The sequence below is a fragment of the Carettochelys insculpta genome, chromosome 4 (genome assembly GCF_033958435.1).
Source record: "Carettochelys insculpta isolate YL-2023 chromosome 4, ASM3395843v1, whole genome shotgun sequence".
Classification (NCBI taxonomy): Eukaryota; Metazoa; Chordata; order Testudines; family Carettochelyidae; genus Carettochelys; species Carettochelys insculpta.
This window is the reverse complement of record NC_134140.1, coordinates 2,499,418-2,525,361: the sequence shown is the minus strand read 5'-3', so window position 1 is coordinate 2,525,361 and position 25,944 is coordinate 2,499,418. Positions and strand designations below refer to the sequence as shown.

General features: G+C 59.9%; 1 protein-coding gene across 2 annotated transcripts; it reads left to right on the top strand.

The window, feature by feature from the left end:
• Nucleotides 1-301: 301 nt before the first annotated feature.
• Nucleotides 302-23,487, top strand: CDC25B (cell division cycle 25B). 2 transcript variants are annotated; one of them, XM_074992176.1, is made up of 16 exons: nt 302-671; nt 3,553-3,680; nt 4,935-4,986; nt 10,079-10,120; nt 10,813-10,849; nt 11,492-11,602; nt 12,095-12,214; nt 12,794-12,961; nt 13,446-13,520; nt 14,019-14,195; nt 15,286-15,381; nt 16,119-16,181; nt 16,833-16,931; nt 18,022-18,155; nt 18,928-19,039; nt 20,051-23,487. In XM_074992176.1, exons 1-16 carry the CDS (start codon nt 487-489, stop codon nt 20,183-20,185), a joined length of 1,734 nt encoding a protein of 577 aa, XP_074848277.1. In that variant the 5' UTR covers nt 302-486; the 3' UTR covers nt 20,186-23,487. The 2 variants fall into 2 exon arrangements, with proteins under 2 accessions (XP_074848277.1, XP_074848278.1); XM_074992177.1 differs by having other exon boundaries at nt 303-671; nt 12,830-12,961; nt 20,051-23,486.
• Nucleotides 23,488-25,944: the final 2,457 nt, after the last annotated feature.

The window sequence follows — 25,944 nt, the reverse complement described above, 5'->3', positions numbered from 1 at the left end:
GTTTAACATTCCGGCTTGCAGAGGCCCGGTGGGTTGATCCCCCACCGGCAGGAGGCGGGAGCAGGCTTGGAGCAGGGGCCCTGGGAGGAGCAGGAGAGGCGGCGCCCCTGTCCTCGGGCTCCCCCCCACCCCTCAGCACCCCGCTGCCGTTTGCTCCCCCGCGTCGGCACGCCTGACCCCCCCGTTCCCGGCGGGGCTGGCGGGGGCCGGCTCTGCCGGGCGGCCCGTGCGATTGGCTGGCCGCCTGCCGCCCGCCCGTGTTATTTTTCGAATATAAATACAGGGCCGGCGCTGGGTGCGCGCTGACTCGGGCCAGGCGGGGCGCACGGAGGGGCCCGGCCGGCCGCAGCAGCAGCAGCAGCAGCAGCGCCCCGCATGCTCCGGCCCGCGGCGCTGGTGCTCTGCAGTCGGCTCGCTCGCGGCCGGCCCGCCGGGCGGAACGGGACCGGGACCTGATCCTTCTCCCCGCCCGCGGCCCCGTGCGGCATGGAGGGCGCGGGCGTCCCCAGCCCGTCCCGGAGCAGGAGCGCGGCGGTGAGGCCGTCCCGGCTCCCTGGGCTCTCCTGCGTCTTCCCCCAGGGGGCGAGCGGCCTCGTGGCGCCGGCCTGCGCGGTCCTGTCGCCGGTCACCAACCTGACCCTGGATCTCAACAACCTGGCCGGGCTGGGGAGGTGAGTGGCGCCGCGGCGTGCCCGGGCGGCGGGCTGCCCCGCGGGGGAGGGGGTGCGCTGCATGCGTTGTGCGTGTGCGAGGAGGGGGCGTGGGGGCATTGCACGCACTGTGTGTGTGTGTGTGTGTGTGTGTGTGTGTGTGAGAGAGAGAGAGATGGGGCGCGTTGCACACGCTGTGTGTGAGTGTGAGATGTGTGGGTGCCTTGCACGCCCGGTGATGTGAGTGATGGGGGTGCCTTGCATGAACGATGTGTGTGAGGGAGTTGGGGGTGCGTTGCACGCACGCTGGGTGTGAGTGTGATGTGGGGGTGCGTTGCACGCACGCTGGGTGTGAGGGAGATGGCGGCATTCTGGGGGTACGGTGGTGCATCCCACGCAGCCTGTTGCCGTGGGGCGGAAGAGGGGCCGGCCCGGACTGTGGCCTGGCGATGGGGTTTCCGCGGAGTGGGGCGCCGCTGGGGCTGCCGCCCGTACTTCAGGAACCCATTGAGAGGCTCCACGCTGCGAACTGCCCAATGCTGTACCCCCGGCCCCCCGCGCAGCCCCTGGCCGCCCCCCGCTGGGGCACGCGGGCCCCACTCCCGGCGACGGTTCCAGAACTGCGCCGGGGGGGCGGGGTGCTGGGCGGCCCTGGGCCCCACCTGCGCGGGGAGGGCGGAGCGGCTCTGTGGGGTGCCCAGTCCGCGGCCTGATTCTGAGCCCGATCTCCGGCAGGGGCGCGATCCGGGGCGCGGGCTTGGGGGAGGCGGGGGGGATTGCAACCGCCCCGTGCCGTGCCGGAGCGCTGCGCCCGGTTCTGCACGGCGGGGAGCTGCCCGGAGAGCCCTGCCCTGGGAACCGGCCGTCCCACGCAGCGCTGCCGCCGGGCCCGCGTGCTCAGCGCCGGGCTGGGCCAGGGCCGCCGGGACCTGCCGGGAGGCCGCTGTGCTGGGAAGGGGGCTGCCCAGCCGGAGGTCCGGAGCAGCGTGCAGGATGCGTCGGGCGCTGCTGGGGCTCCGGCTCCCGAACCCCGAGTGGCTCGGTGCCGGGGGACCCGATCCTGCCCTGCCGCAGAAGCTCAGGGCGCAGTCCCCCTTGGTGGCGCGGGCAGCCCCAGCCCCACCGGAGTGACTGCGCCCGGGGTCGGGCCTGCCGCTCCGGAGCTCCGAGCAATCCAGCCTGCTCCTGGCCAGAGTTATTTCTGCGCCTCCTGTGGGGGGGGGGGGGGGGGGAGAACTCCTGACCCTCTTGTAGCCGATGGCGGTGTTGTTTATGGGACTCTTCATAACTGCACCACGGGCCAGATCCTGATCCCCACGGGCCAGGGGCAGCCCCCCCCCCCCCCTTAGGCCAAACCCTGGCCCCAAGAAGCCAGTTCTTGTATTCCTCCAACCCTGATCTGCCCCCGCAGGGCCAGGCTGTGATGGCTGCAGGGATGTGCTGAGGAGGTTGTGTTCTGCAGGGCTGGGAGCTTGGGGGTGTCGCTCATGAGCCGTGTGGCCCTGGCAGTACTGCTCAGGGAAGGGGCACTGGGTCTGGGTACTCCACAGAACACCTCCTCCGGCATGGCCGGGCCTGTTGCCTCCGTGGGTTTTGCAAGAGGAAGCCTGTACAGTCTGTGCCACTCCGCCCGGGAGACATTTTCACAAGGCCCCCAGGTTCCTGCTCCTCCCAGAGCCTCCTTCCTTCATTTCCTGCTCCCCCAGAAGCAATCCTGCTCCCCCAGAACTATGCAGTGGGTCTCACTGAGGCCTGGTGCTAACCCTGCCACTGCTGTACCTCTCCTGTTTCTGCTACTTCACTTTCCTGAGCGGCAGTTCTGAGGGCTAATGAATGTGTCTGAAGTGCCTTGTGCAGAGCCCTAGCTTACAGTGCCATGCTCAGACCAGGGGAGCAGGGCAAGGACAGGGCCCTGGGAAGCATTTCCAGATTAAAGGCTGTGCGGAAAGGCTGGGCTAGACAGTTTGTGTGGAACAACCAGTGGTCCAGCTTCATGGACTTCTAGGACATCCGGTTACTGCAGCTGAGATCTGCTCAGTTATGTTAAGCCTCTGGAGATGTCAATTCTGCTGCAGCTGTGAGCCTGGCACTGTTTGAGTGGCCCATATCTGCAAGGGGAGATAAGTGTGATTGTAAAACCCTTGGAGGATCCCCTGTAGGAACATGGCTAAGCCCCATTATCTCTACCTTCTGGCTTAGGATCCTTTCAAGCTGTCCTGCTCGCTCCCCTTCTCCAGCGCCTCTCTGCGGGGAGCTCAGGGCTCCCCAGGTGTAAGCGGCAGAGTCTCCTCAGACCTCAGTAGGGGTGGTAATAGCATCCTGCCCGTTTGACTCTGGCTGAGGTCGGCATCCAGCGCGCTCAAAAGTAGCCCCAGAGTTTGGGAGCTGTACGGCCGAAGCTGTCTTGGGTTGGGCAGTCGGGGCCTCTTCCATTTTGTTCCCCCATCCCACCTCTGAAAGCCAAGCCTGGGGGTCCTGAGTTGGGCCCCCCAAGTCAGTGGGCATCTAAGAAAATTCAGGTGCAAGAGACCTGCCCAATATGCTGTGAGTCTGTGGTGGGGTTGGCAGAAGAGAAACCCAGGAGTTCTCAACCTCAGTGTCCTGCTGAAGCACTGGCCGCCTGCCTTGGCCAGGTTGGTCACTGCGCCTCTTACACATACACCACTCTGAGAGCTGGAAGGGACCTCAGGAGGTCATCTAGTCCAGTCCCCTGCCCTCTTAGCAGGACCAAGCACCACCCCTGACATCTATTTGCCCCAATCCCTAAATGGCTTCCTCAAGGATTGAGCTCACAACCCTGGGTTTAGGGGGCCAATGCTCAAACCACTGAGCTACCCCCAACTCCCAGGGGGGGCTTCCCACCTGGCAGCTGTAGGCTGACATGTTCTCTGCCCTCCTCCAGTCAGTGCGACACCCCGAAGCGGAGGAGGCTGGGGATCAACTTCAAGAGCGAGTGGTCGTCGCTGTCGCAGGACTCTGTCTCGTCGGAGTCATCGCAGGACTCTGGCTGCTCCGAGTCTCTGGATTCAGGTCAGTGAATGGGGGACGGTCACTAACACGGGCAGTGGCCAGCCCTGGGGCTGCTCCCTTGGCTGTCTCTGGATGCTTGGGCAGGGCCAGGTCTCTCCTGGAGAGTGGGGGGAGGTAGCAGGAGGTCTCCCCAGGGGTTGTACCACACACCCGCCTTTGGGGGCTTGCGGAAGGCCTGCCCCTGGTCTGAGCTGCCAGCAGCTCATGTGACCTCAGTTCCCTCCTGGTTAACCAGCTCCCGGCTGCATGTGCAGCGCTTGGCTTGGGGGACGTCTGCTAAAGAGATGCTGCCGTGGGGAGAACCTTTGGGGCTTCCTGCAATGCCTCGGACAGCTCAGGGCCCCAGGAGGCCAGGGACCCCCTCCGTGGAGGGGAAAGGGGGCCCAGGGATCCAGCCCTTGCCTGATTGAATCAGGATGCCTGAGACCAGGAGGAGCAGTTAATGGCCCCCTGGGCTGGGTTTGTTCACACTGTGTGTCACTAGAAGTGCTCTGGGTTGAGTCACTTCCCCCACCTGCTCTAGAGTCCCCAGCTCTGTTTGACCCAGCTGTCTGGAACGCTGCCGGCAGCAGGAGTGGGCCAGGGTGGGTGGGTGGGGGGATGAGGCCGACTTGCCTTAAGTTACTGGGCATCCCCAGGGAAGGGAGGCCGTGTCTGCGCTGGAGGAGGGGGTGTGAGTCGATCCGGCCCTCTGAGAGAAGGTCCCATGGCGCACGGGGGGGATTTGGGGTGGGCAGGGGTTGGACTCCAGGAAGCCTCGCTCTGTACAGCAGGGAAAGTGAGGCAAGGTCCCCACGCCCAGCGAAAGCTGCTTGTTCCCAGTGCGAAGGGCTGTGACTGCTGCAGAGCTTACGGACCTGGGTTCGGAGCCTGTCTGCGGGAGGGAGCGGGCTCATGGGTACAGCCCTAGGCACTGGGACGTAGGACTCTTGGGTTCTCTTCTCAGCTTGCCACTGACTTGCCGTGTGGTGCTGGGCAAGTCCCTTCCCCTGGCTAGGAAATGGAAGTGGCACTTGACTGAGTACCCAGGGGAGGGTGAATCTCACCTTTGAAATTGGGTATCAGGTCCTTGGAAGGACCAGCCAGGGCTAATGTGCTGGGTTCCCCCAGTGGCGAAGGACGTTGAATGTGTCTGCATGTGCCTTGTAGGCAGTGCAGGGGGGGAACCTGGCAGTATCTGCCTTCCCCTTGCTGTGACTGGGCGACCCCCTCCGCTCTCCTAGAGACTTACTCAAGAGTGTTTTGTTTGCACAGGAGTCGGGCCGGATTCCCCCAGACAGCTGGACCTGGGACCCTTTGAGGAAGTGTAAGTTGATGCTGCCATTTCCTTGTCACCTGGCCTGTTGGGGCCCACTTAATCCTTGGAAAAGAGGGCACTGCAGAATGGCTGGAGGTTTAAGGGGTAGAGGTATCTTGTGATCCTGGGTGGCCTTGCTAAGCAGGGACAGGCTGGGCTGGTTCTTGGCTGGGAGATCTCCCAGTAAAGCCAAGTACTTCTGGAAGTGGAAATTAGCACTAAATCAGTGCATCATGAGGGGAAGTGCCTGGTGGTGAATCTGCAGCTGGTCTTCAAAGTCAGGGCACATTCTGAAGGAACTCCATTCTGCCTTCATCAATTCCTGTCTCAGTTTGCTGTGTTGTTGTGTGCTGTTAAAAAGCTTCTGTGCTCCACCCCAGAGGTGGCTGCATTTTAGTAGTGCGTAAAAAGACTTTTGTCCTCCAGCATAAAGGGCGGAGCTAATTACACCACCTTGAATAGTGGTGGAGAACCTGAGTAAAGGGGCTGGCCAGTAAGGTGGAGTGGGTTGGGTGATTCTGAGGCTGTAGCAGTGATTAGTTCCAGCCATGAAATTTCATGCCTTGTGTGATGCTATTAAGCCAACCTATGCCCTGGTGTAGGCACTGCTCAGTGGGTGGAAGGATTCTGTCATTGGCCTAGTTACCGCCGCTCAGAGGTGGCTCGATGTCAGGTGAAATAACAGTTGTTCAAGGAGATTTCACTGCCAAGGTTGGATGCAACAGGACAGAGGATATTGCAGGGCCTCACGGTCTAGGTTGTAGAAATGAGAGAGGCAAAAAACTAGTAGGGTGGGTGAGAATTCATAATTTGATCATAGGGAATACATGGTTCAAGCAACATCCAAGAAAGTTGTGGACATGGAGGAGTCCAGGGGATAATGTCAAAAACCAAACTGATTTTATTTTGATAAATAAAAGATTCAGAAATGTTCTCTTATCAACTAAAATGATGTCGAGTGCCGATTGCTATAGTGATCATAGAATCAGAAGAGCAGAGAGAAACATAAAACTGGATCTAAAGTTACTGCAAACAAATAGAGAAGTTCAGGAGCGATTCAGTATTGCAGTTAAGAATAGATTTAGTGCCTTAGGAGACCTAAGTGATGTTGAAAAACAATGGGAGACACTGAGGGATTCAGTTAAGGCCGCCGAGGTAGACAGCATACCAATAAAGAAAAGAGACGCAAAGAAGAAATGGATGACGGAGGAAATTTTGCACTTAACGGACAAAAGGAGACTAAATAAGAGGAAAACAAATGAATATGAAAAAATGAATAAGGAAATAGTGTTAAAAGTGTTAAAATTATTAAAAATAGGATATTAGGAATTATTAAAAAAGGGATAGATAATAAGACAAAAGATATCATACTTCCCCTATATAAAACTATGGTACGCCCACATCTTGAGTACTGTGTGCAGATGTGGTCTCCTCACCTCAAAAAAGATATATTGGCATTAGAAAAGGTTCAGAAAAGGGTGACTAAGATGATTAGGGGTTTGGAACGGGTCCCATATGGGGAGAGGCTAGAGAGACTGGGACTTTTCAGTCTGGAAAAGAGGTGATTGAGGGGTGATATGATAGAGGTATATAAAATCGTGAATGGTGTGGCAAAAGTGAACATAGAAAAATTATTTACCTTTTCCCATAATACAAGAACTAGGGGACACCAAATGAAATTGATGGGTAGTAGGTTCAAAACTAATAAAAGGAAATTTTTCTTCACACAGCGCACAGTCAACCTGTGGAACTCCTTGCCGGAGGAGGCTGTGAAGGCCAGGACTCTATTAGGGTTTAAAAAAGAGCTTGATAAATTTTTGCAGGTTAGGTCCATAAATGGCTATTAGCCAGGGGTAAAGTATGGTGCCCCAGCCTTCAGAACAAGGGCAGGAGATGGATGGCAGGAGATAAATCACTTGATCGTTGTCTTCTGTTCTCCTTCTCTGGGGCACCTGGCACTGGCCACTGTCGGCAGACGGGATACGGCTGGATGGACCTTTGGTCTGACCCAGTATGGCCATTCTTATGTTCTTATGATGTTCTTATGATACAGTGATGAAAGAACCCTTCCTGGGTCAGTAAACGGACAGCTGCAGCCCTCCAAGGACAGCTAGCGTCTGAGGAGCCTGCTGCAGCCTTTTAGCACAGACATGCTCTGAGCTCTCCCGTGACGGTAGCCTAGGCCAGTCTCACTGCATTGCTGGGGGTGTGGATTTTCACACTCCCTTGGGATGTATTTACACCGACACAGGTCTGGAGGGTAGAGCAGAGCCCGGGGGCTCCCATGCTCTGGTGAACCTGCAGCTTGTGCTTTCGAGGGTGTGCGCGGGCAGAGGGCGCTTTCTAGTCCCTGGGAGACTTGAGCAAGTAAACTGGTGTCGGCCATTCCGTTCCGGCTGTAAGCTTTAAATTGAGCTTAAGATCTCGGCTCCTGATTGTCCGCTCTTGCCTCACTGGAGTTGTATCAGCTTAGTGCTGGAACTCGGGGACTGCGCAATTTGGCGCCCAGGGCTGTGGCTGTCAGAGTCTGAATTCTTTCTTGGTGTTCAGAATCCAGCTGGCTGCAGAAAGGCCACGTTCACTGCCGGCAGCTCTCCCAGTGCTCTGAGCCAGAGGGGCAGTGACTGCAAGCAGGGAATCACAGGGAGCACTCCTGGAGGGGCTTGGCTATCCCCAGCACAGGACCAGATTCTGGTTACTCTGGTGTAAATGTGGAGTAACTGCTCTCCCGGTGCAAATGCTTTGACATCCAGAGTCCTGGGCTGCACCACCCAAATCCCTCCCCCCGGGGCGTAGGGACGGAGGCAGTAAAGCGGGGGGGGTCTTAACCCCGGTGCTCCAGCCAGATCCAGGAGGTTGGCAGTAACCACCCAGTGCTTTCTCACGCACCGCAGTTTGCTGCCGGTGGCTGCCTGAGTGCCCGTCGGCAGTTGTCCGGGGGGGTGGGGTGCCCCCAAAGAGCTGTCGTAGTGCTTTCCTCTCACACCTGCCTCCCCTGGAATGGTGAAGGGTGCCTGTCGGGGGGCGCACGAGGGAGCCCTGGCAGCCAGGGCTGAAGTGCTGCCTGTGGATGCTAGAGCTGGTGTCGACAGCTGCACGGGCTGTAGGGCGTGGGAGAGTGGGGCCTGGCCGAGCTGGGTGAGTGGAGGGGGGCCATCCTGGGCTCTTTAAAGCCCTGTTGCAGGGATCTCAGACTCGCAGCCCCTGGGCCAGCTGGAGGGGTGTGGGGGATGAACGCCTGTCGCCCCAGCCCCAGCCCATCCCACCACCTGCTCCCCCTCACTGCGCCCTGTCCCCCGAGGGATGTGGCCTTGTGGATTAGCAGGGGGCGAGTGGGGGACTGGCACGGGGACCCCCTGCACTCCCTGACTGCTGCGGCTGCCCCGCCCCCGCCCTGGTGACTGCGAGGCCATGTGGGGTGGGGAACAGAAGTGGGGTTTGGGAGTGGGTAGTCCCCCCACCCGCCAGGGCTCCCAGGCCAGCTTGTGAATTTGCTGCGGCCCATAGACGGACGGGCGGCTGGCCGCGGGCCGGGACGTGGAGGCCCCCCGGCTTTTGTCTGCCTGGACCGAGACGTGCAAGAAGGAGAAGCAGCCGCTGTGTCTGGCTGAACAACAGCTCTCCTGCGAGCTCCGTCCTGTCCCCCGCAGCACCTGCTCCCGGCCTCGGGAGGCGTCTCCCGACAGATGTTGTGCTGGAGAACGGCTGACTTTGGGGTGGAGAGGAACAGACGGTGCCTGGGGCTCTGCATTCCCGGAGCTGGCTAACGAGTCCCCCCCACCCCGCCGCAGCTCACCAGGTGCTCTGGGGGTTGCTAGGCGGGAGGATTGAATTCCACAAGGGAGCGTCCAAAGGGCGCCCCCCCCCCCCCCCCCCCCCCGCCAGAGCTGAATTAACCAGGGCTGGGCACATTCTTCCATCTGGCTGGCAGTGGGGCCCCTTGCCCTCCTGCTGAATGGCAGACCCCCCCATTGTGCTGCCACACTTCACCCCGCCCCCGCCCCCAGCAGCTGCTCAGGTCAGGCCAGGACCTTGATCAGACGGGGGCCGCCTGGGCCGGGCCCCCTCCTGCCTGGCGCCCATTTACATACAGGTGCAAAGCAGCTGGGCAGGACCGTTGCCATGGCAATGCCCCCCCCCCCCACGCCAGCTGGAGCCTGGTTCACAAAAGGCACTTTTATTGGCCTCCGTTCCCGGAGAGCTTTGTCCGGGGCTGGCGGTAGAGAGCCCCTGCGCGCACCCCACCCCACCCCACCACGCTGTGATTGCCCGTCTCCCTGGCTGCCTGGCCTGGGCTGCCCCAGACCACCCTGCTGGGTGCAGGGCATTTAATTAACCCCCGCTCGGTAATTCGGGTGGCACCACGTGGCTCTTGCCCGGAGGGAGGCAGCGTCGAGGCTGGAAACCTGCTGCCATCAGCTGTGTTCAGGCCCGCGTCACCCCTCCTGAGGGCGGGCAGGCGCTGTGCTGGGTGTTGGGCTGTGAGATCCTGCAGGCTGACAGGCACGGGGCGGCTGAGTGCCCCTGCAGTCCCCTCCTGCTGGCGTTGGGGCGAGGGGAGTCCATGGCACTGGTGCCCACTGTTTTAAAAAGCGGCCTCAAATTCTGGGACCCCTGTTTTGAGGATGCCCGGCTTGGGCGGGATTTTTCTATATAAACAGTGCCCAGCACCTCACAGGCCTGATTCGGAGACAAGCTACTCCCAACAACCCGGGCTGTGCTCTGAATGTCTCACCACCCTTCTGGTGGGCAGCTTCCCTGGCTGGCTGGGAGGCGGGTATTTGATGGGGGAGGGCGCGCTGGCCAGGGACCGCCTTGCTTTGCGGTGCAGTTCTGAATGGCTGGAGTCCCACCCGCAGGTCCTTCTCCCAGCTGTGGCGCCATTTGGGCCGTCACCAGCTGCGTGGAGCACAACAGTGCTCCTGAGCATCCTGCTGTGGGGCCAGGTGCTCAGTAGTGAGGAAGGGAGGCAGCCCTGGGCCCGGGAGATGAAAATCCTGAGTGTCCCCCTGGTCCGTGAGTGCCACCGAAAGTCTCCTCAGCTGCGGGCGTCTGGCTGCCGTGGCTGTAACCCGCCTCTTCCCCCCTTGTCCTCCTGCAGCGTGGAGAAAGCAGCGCTGGAATTGGGGAGAGCTGCCGCAGAGTAAGTGCCTCGGCCTTTACGCCCCTCCCCTTTTTCTTGGGGTAAACATGGGTGAGGCCTGTCCCCCCTTCCCCCCAGCACCTGCTGAACTGGTGGAAGGGCCCCAACGTTGGGGCTGTCAGGATTTTAGTTCCTGCATGGGGCTGGGATCATGGGGCTCTGCAAACCTCGGCCGGCATCCAGCCGCCCTGCACAGGGCCGTCGCTGTCCTGCCTGCGCCGGGGGGAGGAAGCAGCGGCTGTTTGCAGCTCCGTGGCTTCGCCGCTTGCCACAGCTGCAGGGCAGGAGTGTCTCACAAGGCAGTGCCCTTCAGCAGGGAGCCCCGTCCTCCTTCCCGTTGCAGCTGCTTCTGGCCGCACCGCTCCCAGAATGACAGGGCGACTTCAGCCACGTCCCGGGCGCAGCTGCAGGGGTGGAAAGCTGCCATAACGGGTGCCTAGCCAGTCACACCCACTTCTGTGTATTCCCCCATCCCTGCCTGGCTGTGGGGTTGCCTGCGCTGCTCAGCTGTTGCAGGGTCCCTGCGCAGGGCTCCAGAGCTGGCTTTGGGGTGCGGAGGGGACTCAGGACTGCGCAGCCTCTCGAGGGGGTCCGAGGCAGGACCGCTCCACAGCATCTCGCTGAAGCAGCCTGTTCGTGACAGGCGCGTCCCTGGCTGCCACCCAACACCCTCTCCTGCTTTCTCATTGTAGCAAGAGGTTCCCTGTCCGGAGGATCCACTCCTTGCCGGTGAGTCCTGTCTCCTTTCCGCAGCTCTGCCTGCCTGGCTGGGAGCCCCAGGCCACAGCTACTGACTGACCTGCTACCCGAAGTGGCTGGTGCTGGCTGGAGAGGCCCTGTGCTCACCAGGGCTCCCTCATTTTAACTGTCCGTGGGCGGAATGAGTTTTGTTTCTGTGCACCCCAGCACACGAGGACGCGCACTACCACTAGAAACATGCACAGCCCTTGGGAAGTAGCATTGTGCCCCCATCTTTTCTCCCCCTCTCTGAGCTAGGAGGGCCCATGAAGGGCTCTGAAGGAGGCAGCATGCATTGGACGGCCTGGGTCAGGCCCCTGTCGTGTGCCCGGCACGGGTGGGAGAACCCCCAGGCACTGCACTGAGGTGGGGAAGCCGTTACCCACTGAGGGAGACCTGTGGTCCCTGGCCAGGGTCAGAACTGCCAGACTGGGGCACAGCGATGGTCCATGGAGCCCAGCGTCCTGGCTGCTGACCATGGCCGGGGCCAGGTGCTTTGCAGGGAATGACTAGAACAGGGCGACCAGCGAGCGACCGATCCTGTCGGGCAGCCTCCCCGGCTAGGGAGGGCGCAGGGCCCCTGAGTGTGGGCAGAGCAGCAGGGTTGGTGATGTTCGACCTCCTCTCTCCCAGGAGAGGCTCTTGGGTGCCAGCCCTGCCCTGAAAAACATTTCCAACACCAAGGAGCTCAGCGCCCCGGAGACACCGGAGCGGCCCTCGCGCCGGAAGGAGACCAAGGAGAACGTGAGTTGGCCTTAGCAGAGGGCTGGGCTGGGGGCAGATCCCAAGAGCTGTCCCAGCCCCACACTGAAGCCGTCCCATAGAGCCTGTTCCTTGGGGCCGTGCCCAATCCCCTCCCCACCCTGCTGGTGGGCAGATGGGCCTCCCCTGTGCGGGGATGTTCGTGTCTCTGCTCCGCATCAGCCCGGGCTTTTTACCTCCACCCACTTCAGCCCCTTTCTAATCAGCCTGACTGGGCCAGCCGTGGGCAGCTGGGACTCAGCCCGGGGCGCCTAACAGGCTCTGCCCTTGGAGAACCATCCTGCCCTGACCGGTGGCGCTGATGACTGAGTCATGTCCACTCACCCAGGGCTGCGTCCTACTTGGTTGCCCCAGCCTGTGGCTGGCAAGTGGCTGGTGCCCTGCGCTGCAGACAGCAGGTTCCCGACAGGCTGGGTGAGAGGTCCTGGAAGTGCGGCTCCCGTCGGGTAACGCCCAGGCCTTTTGCCTTCTCAGGTGGGGTTTGTGTTTAAGGTACCCCTGAGGCCCACGAACCACAGCTGGCTTCATCCCTTCGATGGGAGCAGCGAGAGGGACCTTTTTGCCCAGAGACCAAACTCTGCCCCAGATCTTCTGGTGAGAGGGGACCTGGGCTGGGGGATGGGGCCGGGACAGGATGGGGGCTGCATGGCCTTAGCAGCGAGGCCTGGAGAGGGCTGCACCCCCTCATGGGATACCAGCTTCACTTCATCCCTGGCTGTGCCTGTGGTGATTCCACTGCTGGGGGTCTGTGCCTGTGGTGCAGGGACCCTCTAACCCCCGTTGTCTCCATAGCCCCCGCCTCGTCCAGCAGAATGGGTCCAGGCTGCCTGACGGGCTGGGGTGGGGTTGTGTGAGTGCAGGGACTGCCCGGGGCTGAAATGCAGCTGCTTCTGGGGTGGGGTGCCATGGGAGTCAAGTGACTGTCTGTCTGGGACGAGAGGTACCAGCCAGGGTCTGGCCCTTTTTCGGGCTGCTTCGCCCTGCTCTGGCAGCACCCTCCAGGCAGCAGCAAACTCAGATTCCAGTTCTGGGCGGCCATGGGGCTGCGTCTCACGCCTGGGCTCTGCATTTCTGGCCACGTGTCCTGGAGTCAAACACCTCCTTTGTCGGAGGAAGCCCCCTAGAGCTCCCAGCAGCTCCCACGGCCAGACGCCCCTGCTTATCTGCCCCCAGCTGCACCCTGACCCCCCTTCGCTGTGCGCTCCCCAGCACGGCACCCCCGAGAAGGAGAATGTGGGGGTGGAGAGCCCTGTGTGCCTGCGTCGCTCCTCCCTGACCTCCTTTGCGATGGACGAGGAAGACGATGGGTTCATGGAGATCCTGGACGAGGAGGAGCTGAAGGTACAGCGTGGGGCTCTTCCCTGGCGGGCCCCTGGCATCAGGCACCCGCCTGCTCCTGCGGCCGCGGGCTCATAGCCTGGAGAGTCTGGGCCTTGGGAGCTGAACTCCAGCCTGGGCTCCTGGCCTGCTGCAAAAGGAGCTGTGGAGGCAAGATCGGCCCCACTCCCAGCTCACCGCTCCCCCCAGCCCCTCGCTCCTACCCAGCTTCCCTGGGCTTGGGCTATGCTGGCTGAGGGTCCACCACCTCTGTCTGCACCACTCCCACTCTGGAATGTTACTGGGGCAAAATACAGACCCACTGAGGCCCCAGGGCCCTGCTGAGAGCAAGAGAGCCATGGGGATGCCTGGCTCCTGCTGCCCCGCAGCAGCTTGTGATTTACCTGCTCCTGGCCGTGAAGGCTGGGCTGGGCTGGGCTGGTGGGAACCCCTTGTCTGGTGCCCGCATGGGCTGTGAATGATCCTCATCCCCCTGCCTCTTCCCCAGAGTGCTGCGGCTGTGCCGGCCGGCATGGAGAACCTGCTGACAGCCCCGCTGGTGAACAAGGAAGGGGCTGACGTGGTAGGTGTGGGGCCCAGGGCCCCTTCTGAGTTGCCTGGCAGAGAGGTGCAGGACCAGCCAGCCTGGGAACCGCGCCCCCCCCCCATTATGAAGTGCCCCCTGCATGCCCTGTGGGACCGATGAAGGATCGGGTTGTGCCCATGGTGTGCTGGGTGCAGTCTGAGCTTGCTTCAGCACCGGCAGCCACACTGAGGCTCCCTGTACACTGTTTCCCCTTGGCTGCTGGCTGAGTAACCAACCCAGCCTCTCTGGGAACTGGATGCCTGGAGGAAAGGGACCCTGGGTTGTGTGCCTCAATTTCCCCACTGAGCCCCAACGCCAAAAGGCAGTCGCTGCACCTGGCGGATGTGGCCGGCAGCAGTCTGGGGCCTTTCCGTCTCCTAAGCTGAGTCTGAAGCCAAAATCACTGGCCGTGGCGAGTGGCTGCCCTATGCTTATGCCCAGGGCGGAGCGAGACCGGATGCGGCTCTAACCATGGGCTCTTCCTCGCCTGCGCAGAGGTTGGTGAGACACAGCAAGTGTCGCCAGCTGTTCCGGTCCCCCTCCATGCCCAGCAGCGTGATCCGGCCCATTCTGAAGCGGATGGACAGACCACAGGACCGAGACACCCCGGTCAAGCCCAAGCGGAGGAAGAGCGTGGCTGGCAGCCCCAGCGAGGGCAAGATGGAGGAGCCGGTGGGTGATAATGGTGACTGACTTGGAGCCGGGGACCTTCTCTCTCCATTGCCTGGCTCTAGCACCCGCCTGTCCAGGGAGGGCTGGCTACCAAATACACTGGGGTGTGCTCCGAGATCTCCTTCCCCCATACGTCTGGGGGAGGGCAGCCCCAGCTACTGTCCGTAGGGGGCCACCTGGCCACTGGGTACGTCCTTCCCCCTGCTGGAATGGGGCCCCCGGAGCTTTGGAAAACGAGAGGGTGTTTCCCCCATGTCCCCAATTTGTATTTCTTCATTCCTGCTGTCCTGGGAGGAGCAAGGGGCTCCCCTGAGCTATCCAACCTCAGTATTGCCCCCATGCGCGCCGGCCAGTCACCCCCAGGCAGCACATGAGCTGAGCTCAAGGAGCAGCCAGGAGGTTGGGGTGGGGAGATCTGAGTGCGAGAAGTGTCTCTGTCCAGGGTGGTGGCAGCCCTGAAGAGCCTGATACCTGTGTCCTCCCTGGCAGCCCCGCAACGTGGCTGGGAGAGGCTCCTGTTGCTGTCAGCATCACTGACTCAGGGCGCATGAGTGCGAGGAATCCCACCATGTCCGAGGCGTTGGCGGGGAGGAGGGATACAGAGTCACTGCTGTCTGTGGGGCTGGAGACATGAGTTAAAGGCTGCACATCTCTGTGACTCCCTCCCCCATGTGACTAAAACCAGCTGGACCAAACTGAATTAACCATATAACTGAGCAAGAGTCCGTGATCCCTGCCTCTGTGCTGGGAGCTGAAATGTCTCATCTCTGTGCCTCTTCAGCCTGCCTCCCTAGCTGGTGGGTTCTCCATCACGGGCAGGCGTTGGACCAAGGCGGGATGCTCTGCTGAAAGCTCTGTTCCGGGCATTGCTCTGTGGGGGGGCCCCATCTTTGGCTTGTGACCTACAGGAGGCCAGGCCAGATTTCCTGCTAGCTTTGGAGTCTGAGCACCTTCTGATCATCTCCTTGGACCTCTTGCATAGCCCAGCCAGAGACCTGCCCCCTTGGGGTTCCTCCACCCAGCATGGCTGGTCAGTCTCGTCGAAGGCTCTCCAGGGTTGATCTGATGTCCAGTCTCGGTTTCCTCCTAGAAAGCCAGGCTGCTGCGCTCCAGATCCTTCTGCCACGATGAGATTGAAAACATCTTGGATAACGATCACCGAGAACTCATCGGGGACTTCTCAAAGGTACTGGGCAGGAAAGAAGGAAAACCGCAATGAATCTCCACCCCACCCCGGTGTGTTCTCTGAATAAAAACCCATGCTTGCCCACTGTGGGAGGCTGCAGGTGATCTGCTAATGAGCTGGGTGGCACCTGAATCTCTTCTGGGCAGCTGCCCAATTGCTCTGCTTACAGGACACACCACTCCCTACCCTCAGGAGTTATTGTAACCTTCCCAGGCTGTGTTGGAAACAGCAGCCTTCTGTCCTTGCAGGACAGGCGGTGAAACTGATCAGACACTGATGTGAAACAGACAAGTTGAATTTCAGTGTCTAATTGGAGCGAAATGCGTTTGTGTTTTGTGTGCGGCATTTTACAGACAAGACAAGGGCTGTGGATTCTCCTGTCATGCCCCTTCCTTGGCGTGAAACAAGTCAGCTCTGTCCCGATTGTCGAATTACAACGCGAGGGAGAGCAGAATCGGTCCCCATTTGGGGTTTCACACTCCAGGGCTGAACATTTGGTTTAAAGCCGCTGTTTGTCTTGGCGTTATAAAGGAATGATTTCTTTAGCTCTTAATGAGCTGAAATAAAACTTTTCTTACCCCCTAGCTCCCACCTATGTCAATCATAAAATTCTAATCTCTGGGGTGGTCTTAATAATGCTGCTAGGTAATAATATTCCTAAAACCGTTTCCTTATCCCCCCCACTACGTATAAATCCCACAAGGAAAGAGCTTAACTTTGTTCTCTTTTTGTTGTAGGCTTATCTTCTACAGACGGTGGAAGGGAAACATCAGGACTTGAAATACATCTCCCCAGAAATGGTAAGGAGCCTGCAACGAGGGTACAGTGAAAGTTAGGGGTGTGGTGATCCCTTGTTTGTCTGCAGCTGCTGTGTGTGGAGGGAGGTACGGCTCGGTGACTGTGCATTGGCCTGCTAAACCTAGGCTTGTGCGTTCAATCCCTGCAGGGGCCATTTAGGGGTTGGGGCAAATAGATTAAAAATGTCTGCCAGGGATGGTGCTTGGCCCTGGGGGGACTGGACTTGATGACCTCCCAGGGTCCCTTCCAGCTCTGTGACGTGTGTGTATATAATTCCGGCAGTGGGGCCCTTGCCTGGGGTGGCCCTGGTGGCTGTGTAGCTGGACACAAGCCAGGCTCCATGTTCGTCCTGCAGGGCTGGGCCCAGCTCCCTGCACTGAGTGTGATGACCTGGGACTTGTGCCTGTAGCAGGTGGTGCTGTGGTTCCCATGCTACAGATTGTGCTGCCCTGACTTTCCCGGGAGCCAGGCCCAGGGGACGGTGGCGCATATCTGCTCCCCTGCTGTGGCACATGGGGCAGAGGGCGCTGCTGCGGGTGGTGGGTACCCCCTCTTGGGCGGCAGGGTCCCAGAGGAGTAGAGGCGGAGTCATACCTGGCGGGAGGCAGAGCTCTGCCTTGTGCGACCGTGCCCTTCCCTTCTCTCTGCTGCAGATGGTGGCGGTGCTGAACGGCCAGTTCAGCAGCCTCATTGAGAGCTGCGTGATCGTGGACTGCCGCTATCCCTACGAATACGAAGGCGGGCACATCAAGGTCACAACGCGCCCTCCTCCCCACCCCATTGTGCTGTGTGTAACTTTTTGAGGGGGCGCATGGGCTGCAGCCGGGGTGGGCAGGCCCTTCTGGTGGGGGACCACGCCAAGGATTTGGTCAGTGGTCTGGGGCTGCACCCTTCTGTGATCTCAGTGGAGGAGGTGTGGGGCTGGGTGCAGAAGGGGTAAGGGACCGAGGTGCAGGAGGGGGCATGGGGTCATGTGGGGGAAGGGAAGGGGGTGTGATCTGAGGCAGAGGACGGGGGTGCAGGGCCCAGAAGGGGGTGAGTGCTGGAGAGGATGCTGACCTGGGAGCGTGGTGTGGGGGAGTGCAGGGTCTGGCATGGGTGCGGGCGCAGGAGCAGGGAAGCAGATGCAGGGATGCGGGAGGGGCTGGCTGCCAGAGGCAGGCTCTGCCCAGGAGGAACTGAGCTGGGCAGCTCCCAGCCAGCAGCACAGCGGGTTCCTCAGCCAGGGTCCTGCCTGCCCTGCCTCGGAGCAGCTGCTGGGGGCCCTGTGGGCGGCTCTGGACTGAGGGCTGGGAGCCCCGGGGAAGGCAGGAGGAGTTCTTCAATCACATGCTGCCTGTCCTGCGAACAGGCAGCTTCTATTGGCCAAAACAGGCCAATGGCGGGGGCAGGGGCGGGATGAGAAGCCTCCAGCCCCTGCCCCCAGCTCTCAGCGTTCAGGCGCGCACATGGCCCAGCAGCCTGCTGTTCTGTGGGTGGCAGGGCAGGCAGGGGGCCGGCTGAGCCTCCCCCAGGCTGTACTTTGCCTGGCCCAGGCCTGGAACGTGAGTCTCTCCTCTGCCCCAGGCACCCAAACGAGCAGCTTCTGCCTCCTCCACATGCTGAGCCCTTGCAGTTCCCTACAGGTGTGCAGCAGCTCCCATGGAGCCTCACGCAGGCGCCGGACAGAGGTTGTGGGCGCAAACCTTTCCTTCTGTTGGCAAAGGGTGGGAGTGGGGCAGTACCACAGTGTACCCATTGCTCGGGCCGAGGGACAAGGCGTGGGGTTTTCCGCCTCCTGCTTCTCTGGGAACGGGGGGCTCTTTCCTGCTGCTGCTGAGGCGGAAATGCCCTTTCCCCCAGGGGGCCGTGAACCTGCCACTAGAGCAGGACGTGGAGGACTTCCTGCTGAAGAAGCCTATCGTGCCATTCGACATGCACAAGAGGGTCATTGTGATCTTCCACTGTGAATTCTCTTCGGAGAGGGGTCCCAGGATGTAAGTGGGGCATGGGCTGTGCGGGCGCTAGGCTGGCCATGGGGGCAGGGGGCTGCTACTTAGAGGTGTCCTTCAACGGGCGTGAACGAGTATCGTTGCTGGGGAGTATTTCAGGGCCCAGTCTGCCTGAGCCAGCCCTGAATCGTTCAGATGATCCCCCCGGGGTTTGGTGCCATCCCACCGCATTACAGATCCCTAGTGGGTCTCATACAGAACGGCTCATCTGTCCCTGAGCCTTGTGCCTGGACCCATCAATGTACGGGACTAAAAGGCAGAGACCTGTCTGCTGGAGCACACAGGGACCTGGCCGGAATGGCCCATCCACTGCTATTGGATCAGAGAATCTGAGCTGCCCTGCACTCCTGCCCTGGGGCATCCCAACTCCAGCCTGACATGGAAGGTGCAGGGAGAATCGCAGCCCACTGCCTGGGCCTTCTCCAACCAGCCTCGCTCGGGAGCGGTGACGAATTGCCGCCAAAGTCTGCAGCTGAGGGAGAGGAGAACTCAACCGCCTTTTGTAGAGCTGCTGCTACTCCCCGCCCCATGGGGCTACATTTCACCGTCCCAACACACTGGGGGTCAAAGGGGCTACGGCTGGCGGTGGGCCAGCTCCTTAGCCCAGTGCCCGCTGGCGCAGCTCTGACTTAGAGCAGCTTGCTGAGGAGCTGGCCGCATCAGTCCATGGCACGAGGGCGTTGAACATGCGCGCTTGTGCCTGCGCAGTGTTGAACCGGCTCAGACGATCTCTAACCTTGTGCTTCGCGCCTTGAAGGTGCCGCTTTGTCCGGAAGAAAGATCGAGCATCCAACGAGTACCCCAACCTGCACTACCCCGAGCTGTACATCTTGAAAGGAGGGTACAAAGAGTTCTTCCCTCAGTACCAGGTAAGTCACGGCTCCGCCTTCCTGTGAGAGACGGATGTGTCCCTCCGTCCCTTGCTCTGCTGGGAGCACCCGCTGGTGCTAGGGGAGGCATTGCCGGGCGTGGCTAAGGCGTGTGCTACCTGCTCCTAGGCTAGGAGGCTCAAGCTGGCCGGATGTGCTCCACATGGCACGTTCAGCCTTTGGAACGGGGAGAGAGGGCAGCGTTCCCCAACAGCTGAGCGCTCGGGTGGCCGCCCAGGAGAGATTCAGGAGCTGCCCAGCTGATTAACACAATGCCCACAGCCGGTGTTTCTCTTAGTGGTGCACGTGTGCCATTGTACATAACATTTAGTCTGCACGTGGATGGAAAAAAATTAGAGGGAACCCCAGCAGCCGGTGCCTTGGAAACGGGCTGACGTTACCAGGGTCTGCTGAAAACATGCAGCCGTGGAGCCATTGCAAAGCCTGTGTGTGTGTGTGCTGGGTGCGGCCTGAGAGCGGAGTCGGGGGACCTGGGGGATGGGAGGGCTTTACGGGGAGACTTGGAGAAGGGAAGTGTCGGGCTGTAGAGAGCTGGGGGCGTGAGGGGGCAGGACACATTTCCCTCCCTGGGAACTGGGGCGTGAGCGGGGTTGGCCGGAGAGGCCTGGTGAGCCCGCGTGGCGGTGACTGAGTCCGAGGTGCGTTTAAAAACCAAAGAGGGTATTTCCAGGTGGCGTCAGAAAAGAGCCAGCGTCTCTGTGGGGCTTGTTGCTTTAGCCTGTGCCGGGGACCAAGGACAGGCCAGGAGCCACGTGGCTGCGGTGCTTTGGGCCCCTGGTGATCGGGAGAGCAGCTTGGGGCCATAGCCAGCCTCCTGCCAGTCACCAGTTTTAGACGCTGCTGTCTGCATGGCCGCGGCCGGGCAGGTAGACCGCTGGCTGTTCCAAGGGGCGTGCAGCGGAGTCGGGGCTGGGAGGGGCTCGGCTCTGCTGGGGGTCACCTTGGGCTGTTGCCTGAGCCCGTTAACACACGTGCTGTCCTCTGCCCTAGGCGCACTGCGAGCCTCCGGACTACCGCCCCATGCACCACCAGGACTTCAAGGAGGACCTGCGCAAGTTCCGCCAGAAGAGCCGCACCTGGGCGGGAGAAAGGAAGCGGGAGCTGTACAGCCGCATGAACTTCTAATGGGGCGGTGGGGGCGGGGGCAGGGAGGAACCACCAGGCTACGGCCATGTGCACTGAAGAGAGACTTGACCCACCTCGCCACCGGGCTGGGGCTGGGTCCCACAGGGAGAACCATTCTGCTGAGCCTCTCGCCTGGGACACGCCTGGAGATCCATCCGCTCCCCGGCGAGGAAGCCATGAGGCAGCACATGCCTCCCGTGCTGGCAGAGCCCTGCGGCACGCCAGGGCTTCCGAGTCCCCTGGGCTGGTCCCGTCTCCAGGCTGCGAACCGCCCTCCGGGGGTAGGGTGTGTAGCTCTGACAAGGGCCCAGACTCTGCTGGGCTGCACGAACACGTGTTCAGACTGACGTGGGAGCAAGGCTGGATACTTCTGGGCCCGCTGAAGGGGCAGGATACAGCCATCCACACTTCTGCTGGAAGCCTTTCTCTGCTCTGGATGATGGGCTCTGCCCTGCCTGGAGGAGGGGGAAAATCAGGGTGCTGTCAAGCAGCTGCCAGTTGCTGCAAGAGGTGTGAGCGTTGCGTCAGCTGGGCCGAGGGCAGGGGTGTGTCCGCTAGCTCTTGTGCCTTCAGCCTCTGAACTGGTTAAGCAAGTGGAATGGGGTCTGACGCTGCCTGGAGGGAAGGTCAGCTCAGCTCTGCCTCCTGGGCCCCTGGGTGCAGCGTGGATGGCTGGCCTAGCAGGGGCCAGAGTTGGCGTTTTTTGTCCTGATCATCCTACCTGCAGTGGTTAAACCGCAGGCGATGGTGGGAGTGCTCCTGGAGGGGGGAGGGCACCAAAGACAGGTTTTGGGGACTGGGGAAAAGCTCCAGGATTTACCACCTTCAGTGCTGAAAACATCTTCACTAGCAAGAACAGCCAGAGCCTTTTAAAAGCCCGTCTCCTGCCATTGTCGGGGCTAGCGCTCCAGGCCACGATCCAGCTCCCGCTCCAGTCAGTGCGCTGTTTCCTGGGCTCGGCTCTGTCGGGTATTTCGTGCTCCCCTGAAGAATCATTCAGACCCCACTGGTACATCTTACAGCTGTCACCTGCTGAGGGCCGGCTCCCTTCTCCTGCTCCACTGTGTCCTGCCGCGCCACTGTTGCGGTGACCCTCTGAAAGCTGGTGCCAGATGTGCTCGTCTTTGCCTCCAGCAGCCCGCAGCCTGGCTGCTCCCACGGTGTTGGAATCGATTCCAGGGAGCCGAATGGGCGGAGGCTAGCAACCAGCGGGAAGATGCTTGGTTCCCATGGTGACAAGCAGGGGTGAAGAATCGTTATGGGGGTAGGACCACCACCAGCATCACCACACGCCTTGTGGAGTGACCTCAATGCACCCACTCTGTCATGGCGACTGCGCTGCACCCCGGCAACCAGGCTGTTTGGGACCCTCCTTTAATTATCCCCCCACCTCTACCTGGGCAGCCGCCCTGTTCCGTCAAGGGACCAGAAGGCGTTTTGGAGTGGGTCGTGGGGAGGAGAGATGCAGCGTTCAAAAATGGAGCAGTGTGGCGGTACTCGGAGTGGCAGGGTTTGGAAGGTGGATGAATACAGGTTGGTACCAGCTGTTCCCGGTGCATTTCCAAGCACTGGGCCAGGGATGGCAAGGAGAAGAGTTTGCTTCCAGCTATCCCATGCCATGTGGAGGGTCAGCTGGGGCTGGGCGCAATACAAAGCTGCTGGCTTCCCCTGGGCTAGCCTGGCCAGGGAGCCTGACCTTCCCAGCTGGGGATGTGGCAGATGGGCTGCAGCCTTGGGGTTGGCTCTGCTGCAGCCTTGGTTTGTTCCCACCTTAGCCTCTGGGCCGGAGTCTCCTGAACTACTGCTCTGAACCCCAGTTCAGCTCCGTTGACTTTACTGGGATTGGTCCAAAGTAGGGTCTTTAACTGCTCAGTGCCTCAGTTTCCCCATCTCTCTCGTGCTGCCCATCACTCTAGGATCTGACCACGGTTGTGAGGGGCAAACTGCTGTCTGGGGAGCCCGAGTCACACCTACACGTTGTGAGCTAGCTCCTGTTCTCCGTGGGCACTGGAACTCAGGGAGGGACTGGCATAAATTCTTCAATCATGTGCTGTGTGATAATTATGGGCAGCTAGGGCTGTGCTGGACGGCTCCTCCCCTTCCGCCCCACCTAAGCTAAGGTGCCCCCAGTGGACGAATCGAGCTGCACAGGCAGAAATGATGTGCTGGGATGTCCAGCCTGGGCTCAGCTCACAGCAATGCAGTAAAAGCACTTAAACCTCATTTGCACCTCCAGAGCAAGAGCCTGGGCAGACCTCTGAGCCTGCGTCAGGGGCTGGTACTCTCCTGGCTTGTGCTGGTGTAAATCAGGAGTGACTGCATTGGAGAGAGTGACGATGGTGCCCGGTGCGAGGCAAGGTCAGCCTGTGCCCCTTGCACCAGTCAGCTTGGAATCCCTGGGAACACGACCTTCGGTCACCTCTGACGCGAGGTGGGGTCGCTTTTAACTATTTAATGAGTTTTGTATTTTTAACACTGCCATCTCCAGATGCACTACATGATTTTCATGTAGCGGCCGGTGTGGGGAGGGCTTGGAGCATTGCCTTCAATCACCACATTTCCAATGTCTCTTTATTTACGAATGAGCAAATCAGTCACTCGTGGGCACAACAGGAATGAACCCCCCCCCTTACAGAGACAGCATGTTAACCTACAATTGTAGATGACACAGTGGGCTGGATTCTGAGCTCATGTCTTCCAGCGTAGGTATGGACCAAGGTTATTGACTTGAGTGGTGGTCACTTGAGTTTTACACAACTCTGGCCTGCACAATGCAATTCTCCCAGGTCTGAATTTAGATTGGAGTAAATGACATCAAGGCAGCAGAAAACTGGGCTTTTTCCTCAACTCCCCTCAGGTGTAAATTTCCTACCTTATCATGAGGTGCTCTGCAATTGTATACATGCTGTGTGCGTGGTACCAGCGACTTCTGGGATGGAGCTGATTGTAGGCTGATGGGGGTTGTGAGAGGTGCAATTGCTTTGTTTTCTTTGCCTGTACATTTGTGTTAAAAGTTTCACACCCCCTGAGACTTACTTTTCTGTGGCTAAGGGAGAGGACAATCTCCTGTGTTTCCTATGCAGTGACATGTAACCAAAAGAGAAATAAACTTCTGGGTCAAAGTGACTTGTGCAGTCAGTGTCTCCTGCTACTCCGGGCTTTCATCATATCGGCGGCAAGGGGAACCTGAGTTCCTCCGTCAGGCTGTTGACGTTGCTGGCCTCTCCCAGGAGACTGGCTCCATGTGGATGGACTCTGAAAAGCAAGGTGCTTGGCTGCCTTCAGGAAATCCACAGATGCAAAACCCCACTGAAGCATCTACACCCAGAGCAACCTTACAACAGAGCCATACTGCAGCAAGGCCCTGTTCTTCCAAACGGAAAGCATCTCTCACATCCCCTTTCCCTCTGTGCAGACAGTTGCACAAACCTTTAGGCTGGAGTTGATTTCTGCAGTGCCGCAGGGCACAGTGTGGTCGAGCGAGGTGGAGCAGCCTCTCCTCCCGGCAGTGTTCCTGTGAGCTGAGTGCTTAGGCAGCTGCTCAAGGGCAGGTCTCCGCAGCAAAGTTAGTTTGAAAGGACGATCCCAGGTCTACACAACGTAAGCACGACTTCAGAATTGGTAATCTTCTCCGCAGAGGAACAGCGCTTAGTTAGCAGTGGGGGCTGTTTCGGAATAAGCCATGGTGCAATGCGTCCAACGGTTCTTCCAAAATTGGCTCTGTAGCTAAGCACAGTTTGAAATGCATGTGGTGTGCAGCAGCGTTCTGTTGAAATGGCCTCTTCCGGAACAGCTTACTTCAAGCTAAGACGGCCATGGAGACATGCCAAGCCAGATTTAGGAGTTGCCCAGCTGATCAGCAGAGCGCCCACAGCCTGTGCTTCACTTGGTGGTTCACAGTGCACCGTGGTGCACATGACAAAAGTGATCCCACCCTGGATGGGAAAAGTCGGAGGGAGCTCTGCTCCAGGGTCAAGCCTGAGAATTCCTTCAAGCCCTGCAACTCAGCCAGGAGGCAATTGGAGACCAGCAAGGGTTCCAGCCTGCCTCACAAGCACCACCCAGCCTTTCCCTCCACATGCTTTCTGGAGGGGCAGGGCACCCAAAGAAGCAAGCTGTGGGGCAGGACCGTGGGGCACTAGCCACTACTTCACCAGGAGTTTGCAGACGGTCCTGTTTGCAGCCAGCACCAATGCAGCTAGCTACGGTTGTGTGACTGGCACAAGCCTCACTCTGCTCCCTTTGGCATGCGGAACGGCCTGGTTTGCAGGGGCAAATCCATCCCCGCCCGAGGGGGCCCACAGTTAGCAGGAAGGTCTCTGCCTGCTAGAGTGGGGTCACATTTATACCGCTGGGCGCACAGTCACTACAGACAGTGCCAGCACTAGGTGGGGCTTAGAGCTTGGTGTGTGGGTCCCCAGGAACCTGCAGCTCTAAGGGCCTCCTGCTGTCAGAGCAGATCTACCCAAAAGCACAGGCTGAGCTCCAGCTGCTGTGCCATTTAAGGCCTGATTCTGCACCCAGCCTGACTTAATGGAAGGACTGTTGCCTGCCTGCCTCCATACGCGCTCAGAGGTGCTTGGGGTGCCTGCTCTGGAATGTTTAAAGGCTGCAAGCGGGGAAGGGGAAATTCCTGCTTAGCGTTAACATGGTGGCAGCGGTTAAATCCCAGCTCTGGAGTGATGTTAACATTTTAAATCCGAGCCACAAGCCAACTGCTTACAAATCCCCTGGCCCCCTTGCGTCGCAGGCTGTGCGTCTAACAGAGGCAGCCAAGTGAGCCAAGCTTTCTCAGGGCTGCGAAAGTCAGCCCCGCCCAGCATGGTTTGGCTTCCTCCCAGGGATGGGGAAACAGCTCGCTGTGCTCCCCAGGGCCCTGTTCGGGAGCGAGGTTCCAATGAGTGGGAAAGGTCCACCCAGCTGCTCTTGTGAGCATGCCTGCCCGTGCACTGGGGGTCTGGCAAGCCCTTCGCCGACTGCTCACGTGGCAGCCGTGTTTAAAATAACCCTGCCAGGGCTTGTGGGTTGATGCTTCCTGCCAGGGCTCAGCAGGGCGGGAGGCTCAGCGACAGGCCTGAGAAAAGACGCTTGGTTTCCTGTTCCCAAGTTGTGCTGCGCTTCTCCCAAGAGGCAGCTGCATTGCAGCAGTGAGGAAAGCGCTAGGTCTAGGAAAGGTTCTCACCGCTGGGAACGGGAAAGATGGAACCCCGGCATGGCTCTCTTGTCCTCCTGAGCATCTCGGGCCGCTTTTGCAAACTGCTGCCGACCCCTACTTCTCCCCCAGCTCTGAGATGGGGAAACTGAGGCACACACTCATGTTAAAACAATGGTTCTCTGGCCGCCAGACCTGAACCCGGTTTTGAAAACTGGCTTTGGGAGTAGGTGTCGCGGCGGCTGCCACGCAGTGAGTGCAGTTAGCACATGGGTGCCCTTCTGTGACTGGCACAGGACAATACCACCCCACTGGGCCCTATCTATGCCTCTACCACAGCTTGGGCCTGGCCACTGGTCCCTTTCCTGCATCCATGGCAGTGACCGTTATTCCCAGGTGTGTTCTCTGGGGGCTCTTTCCAGGGTTCCCACTAATTTTTAACATCAGTGGGTGGAATAAATTTTGTTGTGTGCACCAAGGCATGCGCAGTTGTGCACCGTCACAATTTCTCCTCCCTCGCCCAGCCAGCCTGGGCACTGGGCCTCCCTGTAGCAGGCTGCTGCACAAGGCCACACCCGGATGCAGCACCTGTCTGCCCCAACTGGCT

Excerpts from the sequence above, each read along its gene's own strand:
- CDC25B (XM_074992176.1), top strand. The coding sequence starts at position 487 with ATGGAGGGCGCGGGCGTCCCCAGCCCGTCCCGGAGCAGGAGCGCGGCG. Across the intron at positions 4,987-10,078 it reads CTGGGACCCTTTGAGGAAGT|CGTGGAGAAAGCAGCGCTGG; the intron begins GTAAGTTGATGC and ends GTCCTCCTGCAG. Across the intron at positions 10,850-11,491 it reads GGAGGATCCACTCCTTGCCG|GAGAGGCTCTTGGGTGCCAG; the intron begins GTGAGTCCTGTC and ends CCTCTCTCCCAG.